Source organism: Oncorhynchus clarkii, chromosome 12, assembly GCF_045791955.1.
Source record: "Oncorhynchus clarkii lewisi isolate Uvic-CL-2024 chromosome 12, UVic_Ocla_1.0, whole genome shotgun sequence".
Classification (NCBI taxonomy): Eukaryota; Metazoa; Chordata; class Actinopteri; order Salmoniformes; family Salmonidae; genus Oncorhynchus; species Oncorhynchus clarkii.
Genome location: NC_092158.1, coordinates 56,532,858 through 56,551,070, shown reverse-complemented (window position 1 = coordinate 56,551,070; position 18,213 = coordinate 56,532,858). Strand labels below are relative to the sequence as shown.

The window sequence follows — 18,213 nt, the reverse complement described above, 5'->3', positions numbered from 1 at the left end:
AAAAAGCTTGTGTGAGCAAGGAGGCCTACAAACCTAACTCAGTTGCACCAGCTGTGTCAGGAGGAATGGGCCAAAATTCACCCAACTTATTGTGGGAAGCTTGTAGAAGGCTAACCGAAACGTTCGACCCAAGTTCAACAATTTGAAGGCAATGCTACCTAATACTAATACTAATGTAAACTTCTGACTCACTGGGAATGTGATGAAAGAAATACAAGCTGAAGTAAATAATTCTCTCTACTATTATTCTGATATTTCACATTCTTAAAATAAAGTGGTGATCCTAACTGACCTAAGACAGGGGATTTTTACTGGGATTACATGCCAGGAATTGTGAAAAACTGAGTTGAATTCTATTTGGCTAAGGTGTATGTAAGCTTCCGACTTGAACTGTATATTTATACTCTCGAATGTACTACTTTCATGATTTTACTCCACAATACTCTTTTGGCAGTTAAGCAACAACTACTTGCCTATGTTGATTAAGGCAGCCCCCTACACCTCTCTGATTCAGAGGGGTTGGATTAAATGTGTAAGACATATTTCAGTTGACTGCATTCAGTTGAACAACTGACTAGGTATCCCCTTTTCCTAGTGCCATGCTCTTATGCACTGAGCCATGTACAGAACCAATACAATACACGATTACAATACATTTGGAAGATGCATGAATGTCATCTCCATGAATGTAACACCCTCCTTCAGGCCATGGACGAGGCATATGATTACATCAATTCAGACCAATGTCAGGCTTAGATTCGCCATGCCAAAAGCTTTTTCCCCAGGTGCATGAACAATGAAGATATTTACTGCAAACTAGTGCCTGTTAAACAGATGTCTTCAATAGTCACACCTTTCATCACACATGGGATAATGGACATTATGGAAATTTAATGTTCAGTCAATTTTAATGGGTAGTGCAGGTGTATTGCCTGATGTGAAAAAAGGTGTAATGTACTGTAATTTACAGTACTGTAGCATATTACATAAAAAATGCAATTTTAAACTGTTAAGCCCTGATCTGTTTCACCAGTCCTTGTGCTTGTCTCCAACCCCTCCAGGTGTCGCCCATCTTCCCCATTATCCCCATTATTTATTAAATAAATGGACAATGAAAGGGTTTGAATTAAGACAGGCTGCATTACAAGTGCTACCCATTTTGAGTTTTGTACTAAGAGTTTTGAAAATTCACATCATAATTGTGAAAATAGTACCAAAACGATAAAAATAAAAAGTTGTATGTGCCAGAGCTGCACATGTTAATCTGAAAAGGTTTTGTGCAGTAGCAGAGGCCTTCAGTGTTCTGTCTAAAAGTATCCTTTAATAATACAAATAATTATTTAAAAGGACATTTGGAGGACATGGAACTACAAGCAATCAGACTTTTAGTAATAAATACTTACGGACACATTGACCATTGACCCTCTGGTGTGATGCGTAAATCTTAAATCCAGACTGCTACAGTAGTTAGGCCTTTGTCCATATTTCAGCATCCATTATAAAATACCCACATTCACCTGGATGTAAAGGCTACCGTTGCATAAGTACAGACTATCAAACGGCATTGTCCAGGCATTTGACTGATGCTCCAACCCGCCATTACATTATTGTCTCAGGTGTTCCCCGGATTGCCCCATGCTCCACCTTTCCATTCCCACTCTGTCCATTGGCATGCACTGGCTCCCTGGCCAGGGGGGAGGCCAGGTTGACTCTGATAGTTCTGCTGGTGCTCTGGCAGACAGCCCCAGGAAGGGCCCTCATCTGGCTGGTGAAGGGGCTCCCAGGCAGAGACAGGCAGGGGGACAGGGAGCCATGGCCCCACTCCAGGCGAGAGCCGGATCCTTTGCTCACACAGCGAGGGCTGGGGTTGACAGAGGACAGGGTCTGCTGACTCCCATTCAGGTAGGAGTTGTTGGTGGAGCCCAGGTGAGAGGAACGGTAGTTGTAGTAGGCCCTCCAGCCCTTCTGCTTTTTCTTCTGATGGCAGCGGCACTTGAGGATGCGGATGAAGGCCTGTTTGAACTCTCGGCTGTAGCAGGGGTAGATGATGGGATTCAGGCAGCTGTTGAAGTAGCCCAGCCAGAAGATCACCTTAAAGAACGTCTCCGGGGGACGCAGGTTGGCGTTGAATGACCCTGGGACATTACATGGAGAAAACGTGTCATAAATGGACAGAGATTTCCAAAAACAATGTCATTATATATATATATATATATATATATATATATCTTATATCTGTTATATATTTTAACTTAACTTGACATTTTAAATATAAGATGTGGTATGCACTGTGGTGGTAGATATACTGTGTCTGAGAAAACTATGTAAACGCTGAACCATCTCTTCAATGCATTATGTTTGGTTATCAATAGATGGCAGCATTCATCCAAAGAACCTCACAGACAGTCAATGTACCAGCAGCTACTTTATCACGGACATCCTCCTCTCTCTCTCTCCTCTCTCCTCTCTCTCCAAGGATCTGGAAAGACGGGAAAGGTGAAATATAGGCTTGGTGGGGATTCAATCGCTCAACTTTCCCCTTCCCAGACTTTTCAGATCAACGATCAGTGACCAAGCTGATGAGAACTTTTAAGGAGTACAAGCGGGGCTTCACTCAACTCTTTTACTACCATCTTCTGCGTCTGTCTGATGGTTTTGTTGAAGCATCAAACACTATTATCAATTGTACAACTGGCGAAAGTATTTATTTTTAATCATACATTCATTCAACTATAGAGGGCATAATCTATAGTGTATGAACTCCCGTGCCTCCGGTGTATAGTGACACGGGAGTATCATACACTATAGAGATATAGAGATTGGTGGTTCTCCAATTATTACAATGTTTGCACAGTGATTCCAAGTATTACCATTTTGGTGCTGATTCTACTGTCTTGACTGTTTCCTGTTTTGGAATGTTTTAGAGAAAGATAGCATGACTCACTGACAGCACACGTCATTAGTGCACAGTACTATACTCTCCTTAAAGGCCCAATTCAGCTGGTTTTATATCAATATCAAATAATTTATGGGTCACAATTAAGTATCTTACTGTAATAGATTTGAATTCAAATGGGCAAAAATAGATTTTTAGCAAAAAACTATTTCTCTTGCAAGAATTTCACTAGGACTGTCTGGGAATGGTCTGAGGGGGGGAAACTGAAAACTCTTTGTTATTGGTCTATTAACCAATTACCGCATGGAAAGACACAAATTCCCTCCCATTCAAACCTGCTGATTAGAAGGTCCTGTGTAGATTGTGTTTTCAACCAGCAATTATCAGGAAATAACACTGATCAAATGTTTTCACACTTTTTCAGTGTTAGTTTCATCAGCTGTTGTACAATATGACACAAAACACAGGAAAAACTGCACCTTGAATGCACTGGGCCTTTAATCCCTGAGGTCAACCCTACCAACCTTGCATGTGCTTCCACTGATTCTGAATAAGCTACTAAGCTTCCAATAATTTGAAGAAAAGTAGTAAAAAAAAGTTATAGGCAGGATTTACAAGCAGCCTAATTAAATATAGAAATCATTACAGTAAAATATAACACCACTGTGCCGACACTACTGTGCACTTTTTCAAGTTTCATCTTTGCTGTCTCCAGCTCATAAACAAAGGTCACAGACATCCGCCATCATTCCAAATTATTCCCCATTTTACAGGCACACTAATCCCAGAGGCTTTCACTGCTGGGAGTCCGCTCTTTAACAAACCCTCGCACTCATCCCCCGATGCACATCGCATCCCCTTTTTTGGCCTTTTTGGACTCAGCATTGTGTAATCATCCACTTTGGTATGTCCTGGCACAGAAGCCTTGGCTGTCACGTTATTGGATGAAAACCTGAAGAGAAAGATGTTGCATTCTATCCTATTTCTCTCTTTCGGCTTTGGGATGGAGAGAGGATTAACAAGAGTTATTACAGTGTTTCCTCAGAATAGAGCCATGGCTCATAGAACCATCTAATTCAAGGACACATTTGTCATTTCCCAGCCTGTCCCTAGGAGAGACTGTGTTTACACTTTAATCATGTGCTACTGGCTGGCTTTATTGTCCAGGGCAAAGTGCCTTCATAGCCGGAGCTTCCACAACGCTATTCCACTAACTGTAACGTCCTCATCCCCCAACCTCTGTAGTCACCAGAAGCCAGGAACCCACTTTACTCTGATAGTGCTTACATGCAAAGATTTAGGATGCTTCTTCGCGCCGTGCAACTGTGGAATCCAGGCTAACAAATCACAGTGCACTCTGTCCAACTTCTCTCTCAATTCCACTTGCACAGTCCATCTCCTAGGGCTTTATTTACACATACCAGTTGACCATTTCATCTACTCGCCAAGTCTTTCACACATCCGGACAACATTGACTGCCCGTCTTATCTACAAAATGTCTGAGTCCGGCTTGACGGCTGCTGAATTCTGACAAACTAATGAGCCAACCACAGAAAGGTAGTCAATGTTGCTCTAGAGAGAAGAGGTAGTAAATAACAAAGCAAAGACTGATGCAATACATTTGACTATGAATGGGGGGACAGTCAAACGTACAGTAGGCTTCCAGTAATGCAGAGCCCTGTGAGGCTGCTGCCTTTCAACACATCTCCTGGCTATGTCCTGAGTGCTGCTAAAAAACAGCATGCTAGAGGGAGGGGGAGGAGAACTCAGGATAATGCAGCAAACTCCTCAATCTATCATGGTTTCACAATCAATCGCCATACATAGAAATCATCTCAAATGGAATCTCTGAGTCCATGCCCTCTTCTACAAATGTGGAGGTCCTTAGAGGAACTGTATGCCCGGGCATTGATTGAGTAACATGGAATGAGAAAACAACAGTCATGTCAGCACATTAATTTCTCAGAGGTCCAGACAGACTGGGAATATTTTTACTTTTATCACTGATGCTGTCAAATTACTATTTGTGCTACGCATTTTAGCTACATAACTGGTATTTCCATTTTAGGACAGAAACATTGACTACAGATTCAGTCAAAAGGAGCAGTTAATTTTCATAGGAAGGATTTATCCATTTTCTGGTTTGGGCATGTTTGCTAACACATACCTGATTATGATAGTGTAGAATCAAATCAAATAGTATTTGTCACATGTGCCTACAGGTGTAGACCTTACAGTGAAATGCTTACATACAAGCCCTTAACCAACAATGCAGTTTTAAGAAAAAAACATTTAAAAAAATAAATAAATAATAATAACAATAATTTAGAGCAGCAATAAACAATAAACAGCCATAGCGGCAGGTAGCCTAGGGCCAGTAACCGAAAGGTTGCCAGATTGAATCCCCGAGCTGACAAGGTAAACATTTGTTGTTCTGCCCACTAACAAGGCAGTTAACCCACTGTTCCTAGGTTGTCATTGTAAATAAGAAGTTGTTCTTAGCTGACTTGCCTAGTTAAGTAAAGGTTAAATAAAAAAAATTACAGGGGTACCGGTACAGAGTCACTGGTTACTCGAGGTAATTGAGATAATATGTAGGAAGAAATATATAAGTGACTTATACATAGATAATTAGAGAGAGCAGCAGCAGCGTAAAATAGTGAATAGGCGATGCAGTGGGGCAATGTAAAGAGTCTAGGTCGCCATTTGATTAGATGTTCAGTAGTCTGATGGCTTGGGGGTAAAAGCTGTTTAGAAACCTCTTGGTGTAATGTTCGTCATCTTCCTCTGATGAGGAGTAAGATAGATCGGACCAATTTGCAGCGTGGTAAGTGTCCATCATTTAATAAGAAAAACTGAACATGACAAAATACAAAACAACAACGTGAAACAAACAAAACAGCCCCGTGTGGCTCAAACACAAACATGGAAAATAATCAACCACAACTCAAGGGTGAAAACAGGCTGCCTAAGTATGGTTCTCAATCAGGGACAACGATTGACAGCTGCCTCTGATTGAGAACCATACCAGGCCAAACACAGAAATACCAAATCATAGAAAAAAGAACATAGACTGCCCACCCAACTCACGCCCTGACCCAACCTAAAACAAAGACATAACAAAAGAACTAAGGTCAGAACGTGACACTTGGACTTAGACTTGGTGCTCCAGTACCGCTTTCCATGTGGTAGCAGAGAGAACAGTCTATGACTAGGGTGGCTGGGGTCGTTGACAATTTTTAGGGCCTTCCTCTGACACTGCCTGGTATAGAGGTCCTGGATGGCAGGAAGCTTGGCCCCAGTGATGTACTGGGCCATACGCACTACCCTCTGTGGTGCCTTGCAGGCGGAGGCCGAGCAGTTGCCATACCAGGCAGTGATGCAACAAGTCAGGATGCTCTCGATGGTGCAGCTGTAGAACCTTTTGAGGATTTGAGGACCCATGCCAAATCTTTTCTATCTCCTGAGGTGGAATTTGATTTGTCGTGCCCTCTTATCGACTGTCTTGGTGTGCTAGCTTGGACCATGTTAGTTTAGGATAATGGTGTTGATGTGAGCCATGACCAGCCTTTCAAAGCACTTCATAGCTACAGATGTGAGTGCTATGGGCTGGTAGACATTTTGGCAGGTTACCTTAGTGTTCTTGGCCACAGGGACTATGGTGGTCTGCTTGAAACATGTTGGTATTACAGACTCAGACAGGGAGTGGTTGAAATTGTCAGAGAAGACACTTGCCAGGTGGTCAGCACATGCTCGGAGTACACATCCTGGTAATCCGTCTGGCCATGTGGCCTTGTGAATGTTGACCTGTTTAAAACTTCTTGTAACTAGGGGGCAGTATTTTCATTTTTGGAAAAATAACGTTCCCAGAGTAAACAGGCTATTTTGTCAGGACAAGATGCTAGAATATGCATATAATTGACAGCTTATGATAGAAAACACTCTAAAGTTTCCAAAACTGTAAAAATATTGTCTGTGAGTATAACAGAACTGATATTGCAGGCGAAAGCCTGAGAAAAATCCAATCCGGAAGTGACTCATGTTTTGAAAGCTCTGCGTTCCGATGCGTCCCTATTGAGCAGTGAATGGGCTATCAACCAGATTCCTTTTTCTACGTATTCCCCAAGTAGTTTCACGCATTTATGTTGACGAATGAGCGTAAGTGACTATATTGCATAAGTGGTCACCTGATGACTCTCAGAGTGATTCTTGCGTAAAATACAGAGGTAGCCATTTTTCCTCTCGGTCCTACTGAAAAGCCAACTGTCCCAGTTGATATATTATCGAATAGATATTTGAAAAAAACCTTGAGGATTGATTATAAACAACGTTTATAACGAACATATAACGTTTATAAGGAACATTTGCTATCTAACTGGGAGTCTTGTGAGTGAAAACATCCGAAGCTCATCAAAGGTAAACTATTTAATTTGATTGCTTTTCTGATTTTCGTGACCAAGTTGCCTACTGCTAGCTGGACATAATGCTATGCTAGGCTATCGATAAACTTACACAAATGCTTGTCTTGCTTTGGCTGTAAATCATATTTTCAAAATCTGAGATGACAGGGTGATTAACAAAAGGCTAAGCTGTGTTTCAATATATTTCACTTGTGATTTCATGAATAGGAATATTTTCTAGTAATATTTATGTCCGTTGCGTTATGCTAATTAGTGTCAGATGATGACAACGATCCCGGACACGGGATGGGTAGTTACAACAGGTCTTTCTCACATCGGCTATGGAGAGCGTGATCACACAGTCGTCCAGAACAGCTGATGCTCTCATGCATGTTTCAGTGTTATTATCCTCGAAGCGAGCACATAAGTAATTTAGCTAATCTGGTAGGCTAGTGTCACTGGGCAGCTCTCGCCTGTGCTTCCCTTTGTAGTCTGTAATAGTTTGCAAGCCCTGCCACATCCGATGAGCGTCGGAGCCGTTGTAGTACGATTTGATTTACCTGTTTGATGGTTCATTGGAGGGCATAGCGGGATTTCTTATAAGCTTCCGGGTTAGAGTCCCGCTCCTTGAAAACAGCAGCTCTACCCTTTAGCTCAGTGCGGATGTTGCCTGTAATCCATAGCTTCTGGGTGGGGTATGTACATACAGTCACTGAGGGGGCGACGTCATCGATGCATTTATTGATGAAGCCAGTGACTGATGTGGTGTATTCCTCAATGCTATCAGAAGAACCATATTCCAGTCTGTGCTAGCAAAACAGTTCTGTAGCTTAGCATCTTCTTCATCTGACCACTGTTTTATTGACCGAGTCACTGGTGCTTCCTGCTTTCATTTTTGCTTGTAGCAGGAATCAGGAGGATATAATTATGGTCAGATATGTCAAATGGAGGGCGAGGGAGAGCTTTGTACGCGTCTTTGTGTGTGGAGTAAAGGTGGTCTAGAGTTTTTTCCCCTCTCGATGCACATTTAACATGCTGGTAGAAATTTGGTAAAATGGATTTAAGTTTCCCTACATTAAAGTCCCCGGCCACTAAGAGTACCGCCTCTGGATAAGCGTTTCCTGTTTGCTTTTGGCGGTATACAGTTCATTGAGTGCAATCTTAGTGCCAGCATCGGTCTGTGGTGGTATGCAGACAGCTACGAAAAATACAGATAAAAACTCTCTAGGTAGATAGTGTGGTCTACAGCTTATCATGAGATACTCTACCTCAGGCAAGCAAAACCTAGAGACTTCCTTAGATATCATGCTCCAGCTGTTATTTACAAATAGACATAGTCTGCCTCCCCTTGTCTTACCAGAGGCTGCTGTCTATCCTGCTGATACAATGTATAACCCGCCAGCTGTATGCTATTCATGTCGTTGTTCAGCTACGACTAGGTGAAACATAAGATATTACAGTTTTTAATGTCCCGTTGGTAGGATATAAGTGCTTTTAGTTCGTCCAAGTTATTATCCAGCGATTGTACGCTGGCCAAAAGTACTGATGGCAAGGGCACATTATCCAATCGTTGGCGGATCCTCACAAGGCACCCCGATATCCTTCTGCATTATCTTTTCCGTCTCTTTCTTCTGCGAATGACGGGATGAGGGCCTTGTTCGGGTGTCTGGAGTAAATCCCTCTCATCCGACTCATTAAAGAGAAATTATTCCTCCAGTTCAAGGCGAGAAATTGCTGTTCTGATTTCTAGAAGCTCTTTCCGGACATAAGGGACAGTAGCAGCAACATTATGTACAAAATAAGTTACCAACAGTGTGAAAAAATCTAACCAAATAGCATGGTTGGTAAACAGCCCATAAAACGGCAGCCATCTTCTCCGGCGCCATATAGTGCCGGAAAAAGACCCTGAGATCTACCTGGGAACTTAATGCCCTTGGACAGCTCCGTACACACATTAATGGACAAAAGCATGGAATAAAATATCATGTCAAAAGCCATTTTTAAAGAGGGCTTAAGATGCATGATAATAAGTGGGACCTACTGTATGAGTGTCTTGGCATTCCCACTGCAATCCTGCCCCCTGCCCTCTAAAAGCATCAGGAACCTATCACCATCATATCACACTCAAGGTCCAGCTCACTGGAGAATTTGGGTTGATAAGTTAACTAATCTGAAACATTATGGGAAACATCTATTAAATATGGTGGCAATGCAATATCATGCATATGCATTTAACTGTAACCGTGGTAAAATAGTAAATATTGGTTATGTAACTTGGAAAGCAACAATCATTGGAGGGTCAGTATCTTTAGCAGGTAATATTTTGGTTCATCTAGTGAGTTCTGGGATGAAAAAAGCATAAGCCCTCAACAGCTATACTGATCAACACCATCAGTGGTCAATTGAAAAAATGCTGTTTCCTGTTTGTCCCATAAAATCTATCCTTCTTTCTTCACTTCTTCACTTTACTTTAAAATCCTGGCAGTTGCAATAGCAACAAGTCTGTCAAATATGAACACCAAGAATTCTTCACCCAGCTATTTTTATCAAATTTGTCCAAGGGAGTGCTTTTAAGGACTACCATTCATTTCCAATGAAAACACCATCTATATTCCAATTATTACTGTTTAAATCTAGGGCTTTATTGCATAACTGAGATAATAACCACTCCCAATCTCCATACCTTCAGTAAATAATAACAGGTGATGTAACAGATTATATAGTTTTAATATAATTTAGATAATATCACTGATATACTGGTAGAGATAGCAAAGACAGGGCTATTCAGGGCTTATTGTTGCTTCCTGGACTCATAAAAAATATATCAGACATCATTTTCCAAAAACCATAGAAGGAGGAAATTACAACCAATGTCAGGAAAGCTACAATCCTTCAAACCAACAACATTTGTATTATCTTTAACAGAAGTCCCCGAGTGTCTGGATGAGGGTCCAACGACACCGACGTCTGCAGCAGTCACTCTATGCACACTCTACACACTCACTCACTCACACTCACTTACACTGACACTCCAAAACTCACACTTAATTTGCTCATACATAACACGCACACACATTCATATTGACTCCACACACACACACACACACACACACACACACACACACACACACACACACACACACACACACACACACACACACACACACACACACACACACACACACACACACACACTCACATACAACCATCATATACGCTGCTGCTACTCAGTTTATCATATATCCTGATGCAAATAGTCACCTTAGCCCTATACATATCTAACTCTACCACTCCAGTATCCCTGCACATTGTAAATATGGTATTGGCACTGACTCTGGAACTGACCCTATATATATATATAGCTTACTTACTTTCTTATGTTCTTATTTCTATTTCTTGTGTGTTTTTGTTCTACTTGACTTAAAAACATTTTTTTTTATTGTACTACTGATATTGATTACTGCAATGAGCAAGCAAGAAAGGCATTTCACTGTAGTTGTGCAATTGACAATAAAAACATGATTTGTGAACTTGACTAACTAGGCTACTACCCAAAGCACTGTCGGATTGCTCACCATCAAGTACTCTGTGTGATCTGTACTAGATGTCATCCCTCTACTCTACACATTGCTTCCACGTCCATGGTGTGGCCAGGCTAGGTCACCGCTCTGCTCAGTGCGTATATTATTGTCTCCAACTCTGTCATCCACACAGCCAGTCTACATCACACCCTGAGAAGGCCTCAGGAACCAATAGGGAGCCACAATTTGACATTGTAACTGGGTAATTTGAGCAAAGCAAAATAACCTGATTATCACCACAAAGCTGTTCATTTCTCTTATCTCACGCAAGGTCATGACTGACTGATATCACCCTTCATTCAGGATTTATTTCTGTGATAGACACACTGGTTTAGTAAAAGCACAGAATAATTAGTATACCAGTAATCAATAATTGAAAATATAGTATCTCCTGTATTTATATACTCTCCCTGTGGTATAGGCCTACTGAGTTTTTGCTTTACAAAATTGAAATGAAAGATGTCCAGTTAACTGTGTGAAGTCCAGATGGAGAGAATGAAGACTTTGGGCCTGCGATTTGGAAATGAGACTTTCAAAGAGCATGAGCATGCTACGGTATACATTTCTAAATGGACATGGTGTTTCAGGGTGGGCATAATTCAGTAAATATAGACGAATATAGAGGGCAGGGGATGGAAAGGACTCATGTATAAAAGTCTGTTTCATCTCTCTGAACTTTTCCATGCCAACAACAGATGTAGGAGGAATCCACTTTGATGTGTAATGTGTTGCTCACTTGATTTAAGAGGTGCTGGGAACATGGGAAACTCAAGATAGAGGCTTGCCGGCGCTAAAACACACACAAGAAGAGGCCAACCACCCCCATTAGCACCCACAATAAATTATTTATTAGTACACCAGATTCGTGCACCATTGCACCCTTATGCTACAACCAAGCTACCCCTAACTAGCTACCTCCATTTTCTGGTGCCACAGGCTGGGAAGTATGGTCTTTTTCTATCTTTACATTTTTGACAAGTTAACCTTTCGATAATAAAAGGAAGTTATATTTTACTGTCATACCCCACTTTCACGTTTTGGCATGGGTGTAGACCTACTGCGTCTGATTAACCCCTTTTCTGCCTAACCTAATTATTTTATTTTTGACATGACTACCATCAGACTTATGAAAACTCTATATTATTGGCATATTGTATTTGGAAAAAATAGTATCTGTGTGTGTGCCAGAGAGAGAGAGACTGCGTGTGTGTGTGTAAATAAAGGCCTGTGTGCTTGTGTGAGAATGATAAGCAGATAATATCCTGTACAGATATATATGCTGTCCTCTTATGTCACACACACAGCGCCATGCACAGACCTTTCAGGGGGCAGGTGCTCAAAATTTGAAAAAAGGCACCCTGCTTGATTTTTTGTTTTACTTTCATAAATCATAACTCGAAATTCATAACATACCAAAATGCCTGTAAAGATTTGTTTTATTTTTCTCATCATCACAAATTGTAAGTAACCTAGTTACTTGGTTGACATCGGAAAATGGGAGTCGGCTATCAGCTGATCTTTGATGTTGATCTGCCAGCTAGTTTAATTAATTTTACTGATTGTGATTTCGCCTACCTCTGTCTTTTTGTCGCTATCTGCTGCGCATATCAGCCAACCAGACCGAATTATGTAGGCTAAATCTGGTGTTATCAAGTATTAATCAAATATAACGCTGTTGTGGCAGTACTGCTGATATTTATACTAGGTAGCTAGCTGCACACACTCCGACAGTGACATTTGGGTACCGGGCGTTATATGCCCCGTACAGGGCAGACTGGGACAAAGGCCCGGGCCGGGTTTCCCGAATCCCGATAGTGATGGAATTTAGGTTTACAAATGTGTTTTAACGATGCATCCTAAAAATAAGATGTCACGCCCTTTTCCCAAAACACCACGCAGTGCACTTGTTACAATCTGAAACTGAACGGCCTTTACAGGAGCTGTCCCGTGCTGAAAATGACTCCAGTATATAGACCACAGAGCTCGCTGTAGCTTTTACATGTTTTATGGCTATTCGAAGTAATCTTTTTTATATATATATTTTTTTTACACAGTACAGTTTTCCAATTATGAGAAAACATGTGTTGTAGCCTATTATGTATTTAAGTGTTTGTTGAATATGTTTGCCATGTGTTATGCATTCTAAGTGTTCTCGTGCTATTTTGTATGTAATGTTGGTTTATGTAAATTCTGAATTTCTTCAGTTTGTGTAAACTGTAAAAGTCGCTCATTCCCTCGTTTGCTATAGAAACTATCAATGTAACCTAAAAATAGGATATGACAATGGTTTTCGCAAATTTAGCTCAACAAATCATTGTAGCCTAAGGGCAGGCAGGAATTGAGCTTAAAGTAGTCCTAGGGTACAGCTATTCTACAATGAAATAAATAAACAATTAAAATAATTAAACATGAAGTAGCAACGTTGACATATACCTAATATGTTGACCTTTAGGTTCTTGGTTAGGCTACAGTGAAATGCGTAAGCTTTTAGATAATAGTAGCCTATGGGCTTAATAGATAAGAACATTGTAGCGGCTCGGATGTAGGTCTATCGATTGCACGTGGGCCTACATGAAAGTGATGTCAATATTTAGCTTATATTTAGCATTCAGTTGGCTTGTTTTAAATCTGAAAAAATGTAGCATTGATTCGCTTGTTTATAACATTGCGAACTTTTTAGGCTATTAATATTCAACTATGAAGTTTTCGGCCGCCACAGAGAGACAAATAAACATCTTCATTCTATGTTTAGCTGACATTGTCTGTGTGTAAAGTGACGCGGAAGGACAAACGATCAACATGCGCAACCAACAGACTGGGTGGGGGGTGGGGGGTGGCGAACTTGATGACTTGCGGGAAGTGGGATCCGAACAACAATGACAAAAAAAATATACAAAAATATATATTTTTGGGGAAAATAATACCACCACACAAAAGGGCACTTTGGAGACCGGAAGGGCAAAGGGTAATGTGCTCTGCCAGGGAGAGCCCTATATGTGCTCGTGCCTGGTGGCCACACTCATTTTCAAGGTTTCTTTGTTATAAACAGAATGAATGCATTCAGTGTCCTGTCTATCAGTTATGTGGTTCAATTTAACCTAATGCGACTAGGGGGCAATGATGACAACAGTTTGCTCAACAAAACCCCAAACCTACCGATGGGCAGCACGAGGAAGAATGGCAGCCAGCAGAGAATAAACATGCCCACCACGACACCGAGCGTTTTAGCAGCTTTCTTCTCTCGGGAGAACTTGAGCAGTTTGACTGTTAGCGTGCTCCGTGTCTGGCCCTTGCCTGCGCCGCAGTATTCCTGTAGTTGTGCGTTTTTGCAGTGGATCCTGAGCGTGAGCTCATTCGAGTCCATGTGTTCTTTCATGACCCCCGCCTCTAAGTTCTTAGTGGTCCGTTTGGCAACTACATAAACCTGACAGTACATGCAAAGGATGACAGCCAGAGGTATGTAAAAGGAACCCAATGACGAGAACAGTGCGTAAAAGGGCTCTTCGGTGATGGGGCAAATGGTGTCGTCATTTGAGGGTGGTTGTTTCCACCCGAGCAGAGGTCCAATGGAAATGACAGTAGCGAGAACCCAAACACCGAGCATGGCCAAAAGGGCTCTTTTCTCCGTTACTATACAGGGGTACTGCAGTGGGTAGCGCACTCCTATATAACGGTCTATGGATATTACGCACAGGCTCATAATGGAAGCAGTGCAACATAGCACGTCCACTGCCGCCCAGATGTCACAGAATATCCTCCCGAATACCCAGTAGTCAAGAATCTCCAATGTTGCAGACACGGGCAGCACCGTTGTACCCAGCAACAGGTCCGCAATGGCGAGGTTGATAATGAAATAGTTTGTTGGGATGCGCAGGTGTCTGTTGCATACAACGGAAAGTATTACGAGTATGTTGCCCACGATTGCGAACAGAATGAACGCGCCCAGAACTATACCAACGGACACGGCTCGGGTAAGGTCCAGCGGATTCGTGTCTGTGTTATTGTCTGTGCCATTTGCTGTGGTCAAGTTGGAATTATTTGCAGATAATGGTCCCTGTGTCTCCGAGTACAGCTCCGAGGAACGGTTACTCCAGAAGTTGACTTCATCAGCAGTATCAAAATTCATGTTGACGACCCTGTTCCTCCATACCAGGTATGTGTAAATCCATGGATCAACACAAACTTTGTTTATTTTGTTACATCACCTGTGTACTTCATTTTCAATGGTATCAAACTAAAACAATACGAAGAATGAGCGCAAAACTCCGAGAAAAAGCGCAATTGCCTTTTATGGTGTGATTCCATAATCCCATGATGTCCGGAAAAATGAAGTCTCATAACACATGATTATATAACTTTAACCAGCTACTACAGTCGTCGTGACTGTCGCCTCTCACTCAGTTCCCTCCCCACTGCAGCGCTCCCACCGTGGTGATACAAACTGCTGAAACACAGCGACACCACTGAGGGACCCCTCCCGCATCCATGCGCACAAGATACAACCTTTCCTCCCCTTTCTGGATTGACCTAAACATTTTGACACCCATAAGCAATATACTGCATGTAAATACCAGCGCGCTAACAATAACTTGTTGAATTGATATAGAAAGGACAACAAATCAAAGCACTAACCTGTACTGCTCATTACTGCAATCTACACAAACTCATGGGCAATTTATTGTGAAAAAATCATTTAGGCGACTCTTTCAATATCTTTAAGGGGACCATTACAGTCTACTGATGAAAGTTAGACGTTTACAATGTGTGTTTTATTATTAGCACGAGTAAACATTCTTAGGTAGTAAGCTTTCGGAAATTAATTGCGTAAGGGAAGGGTCAGGCAGTCTCGGGGATCCCCTACCAGCCACTCTGGAGCCCAGCATTAAAGGATGGCAGTGTGGACAAATATTCCAGCAAATCATCCTCAATTGCATAAGGTAACTCAACACACTAGCAAATGCTATTGAAAGCAAAGAGACATGTTGAAAATGTGTACTGTACCAGTCAAAAGATTGGACACATCTACTCATTCAAGGGTTTTTCTTTATTTTGACTATTTTCTACATTGTAGAATAATAGTGAAGACATCAAACCTATGAAATAACACATATGGAATCATGTAGTAACCAAAAAAGTGTTGAACAAATTTAGATTCTTCGAAGTAGCCACCCTTTTGCCTTGATGACAGCTTTGCACACTCTTCGCATTCTCTCAACCAGCTTCACCTGAAGTGCTTTTCCACCAGTCTTGAATGAGTTCCCACATATGCTGAGCACTTTTTGGCTGCTTTTCCTTCACTCTGCGGTCAAACTCATTCCATACCATCTCAATTGGTTTGAGGTCGGGTGATTATAGAGGTGAGGTCATCTGATGCAGCGCTCCATCACTCTACTTCTTGGTCAAATAGCTCCTACACAACCTGGAGGTGTGTTGGGTCATTGTCCTGTTGAAAAATAAATTATAGTCCTACTAAGCACAAACTAGATGGGATGGCGTATCGCTGCAGAATGCTGTGGTAGCCATGCCGATCAAGTGTGCCTTAAATTCTAAATAAATCACAGACAGTGTCACCAGCAAAGCACCCCCACACCATCACACCTCATCCTCCATGCTTCACGGTGGGAACCACACTTGCGGAGATCATCCGTTCGTTCACCTACTCTGCATCTCATAAAGACATGGCAGTTGGAACCAAAAGTCTCAAATTTGGACTCATCAGACCAAAAGACAGATTTCCATTCATGTTTTTTGGCTCAAGCAAGTCTCTTCTTCTTATTGGCGTTCTTTAGTAGTGGTTTCTTTGCAGCAATTTGACCATGAAGGCCTAATTCATGCAGTCTCCTCTGAACAGTTGATGTTGAGATGTGTCTGTTACTTGAACTCCGTTAAGCATTTATTTGGGCTGAAATTTCTGAGGCTGGTAACTCTAATGAACGTATCCACTGCAGCAGAGGTAACTCTGGGTCTTTTTTTCCTGTGGCGGTCCTCATGAGAGCCAGTTTCATCAGGGCCCATGATGGTTTTTGCGACTGCACTTGAAGAAACATTTAGTTCTTGACATGTTCCTGACCTTCATGCCTTAAAGTAATGATGGACTGTCATTTCTCTTTGCTTATTTGAGCTGTTCTTGCCATAATATGGACTTGGTCTTTACCAAATAGGGCTATCTTCTGTATACCACCCCTACCTTGTCACAACACAACTGATTTGATCACATGCAGTAAGAAAGAAAGAAATTCCGCAAACAAGGCACACCTGTTAATTGAAATGTATTCCAGGTGACTACCTCATGACATCAATGCAAAGAGTAGCTACTTAGAAGAATCTAAAATCAAAAATCCATTTTGATTTGTTTAACACTTTTTTGGTTACTACATGATTCCATATGTGTTATTTCCACTATTATTCTACAATGTAGAAAATAGTACAAATAAAGAAAAACCCTTGAATGAATAGGTGTGTCCAAACTTTTAACTGGTACTGTAAGTTAATTCCAAATAAAATGACAAATATATGACTAATGTATGGCTAATTCACAGTAGGCTCACATACAATGGCCGCTCAGCAGGGAAGAAGCCACTGCTCCAAAACCGCCATAAAAAATACAGACTACGGTTTGCAACTGCACATGGGGACAAAGATTGTACTTTTTGGAGAAATGTCCTCTGGTCTGATGAAACAAAAATATAACTGTTGGCCATAATGACCATCGTTATGTTTGCAGGAAAAAGGGTGAGGCTTGCAATCTGAAGAACACCATCCCAACCGTGAAGCATGAGGGTGGCAGCATCATGTTGTGGCGGTGCTTTGCTGCAGGAGGCACTGGTGCACTTGACAAAATAGAAAATGATGTGGGTATATTGAAGCAACATCTCAAGACATCAGTCAGGAAGTTAAAGCTTGGTCGCGAATGGGTCTTCCAAATGGATAAAGACATACTTCCAAGCATACTTCCAAAGTTGTGGCAAAATGGCCAACAAAGGACAACAAAGTCAAGGTATTGGAGTGGCCATCACAAAGCTCTGACCATAATCCTATAGAAAATGTGTTGGCAGAACTGAAAAAGTGTGTGCGAGCAAGGAGGCCTACAAACCTGACTCAGTTACACCATCTCTGTCAGGAGGAATGGGCCAAAATTCACCCAACTTATTGTGGGAAGCTTGTGGAAGGCTATCTGAAATGTTTGATCCAAATTAAACAATTAAAAGCAATGCTACCAAATACTAATTGAGTGTATGTGAACTTCTGACCCACTGGGAATGTGATGAAAGAAATACAAGCTGAAATAAATAATTATTTATTCTATTACTCTGACATTTCACATTCTTAAAATAAA

At 41.5% G+C, this 18,213-nt stretch overlaps 1 protein-coding gene across 1 annotated transcript; it reads right to left on the bottom strand.

Annotated features, from left to right (window-relative positions):
- Positions 1-1,599: 1,599 nt before the first annotated feature.
- On the bottom strand, positions 1,600-15,003 carry LOC139422091 (alpha-1A adrenergic receptor-like). The gene is made up of 2 exons (XM_071173238.1): positions 14,034-15,003; positions 1,600-2,135 (listed from the first exon to the last, which is right to left on the bottom strand). The coding sequence occupies exons 1-2, from the start codon at positions 15,001-15,003 to the stop codon at positions 1,600-1,602; spliced, it is 1,506 nt and encodes a 501-aa protein (XP_071029339.1).
- Between the last annotated feature and the right edge of the window lie 3,210 nt (positions 15,004-18,213).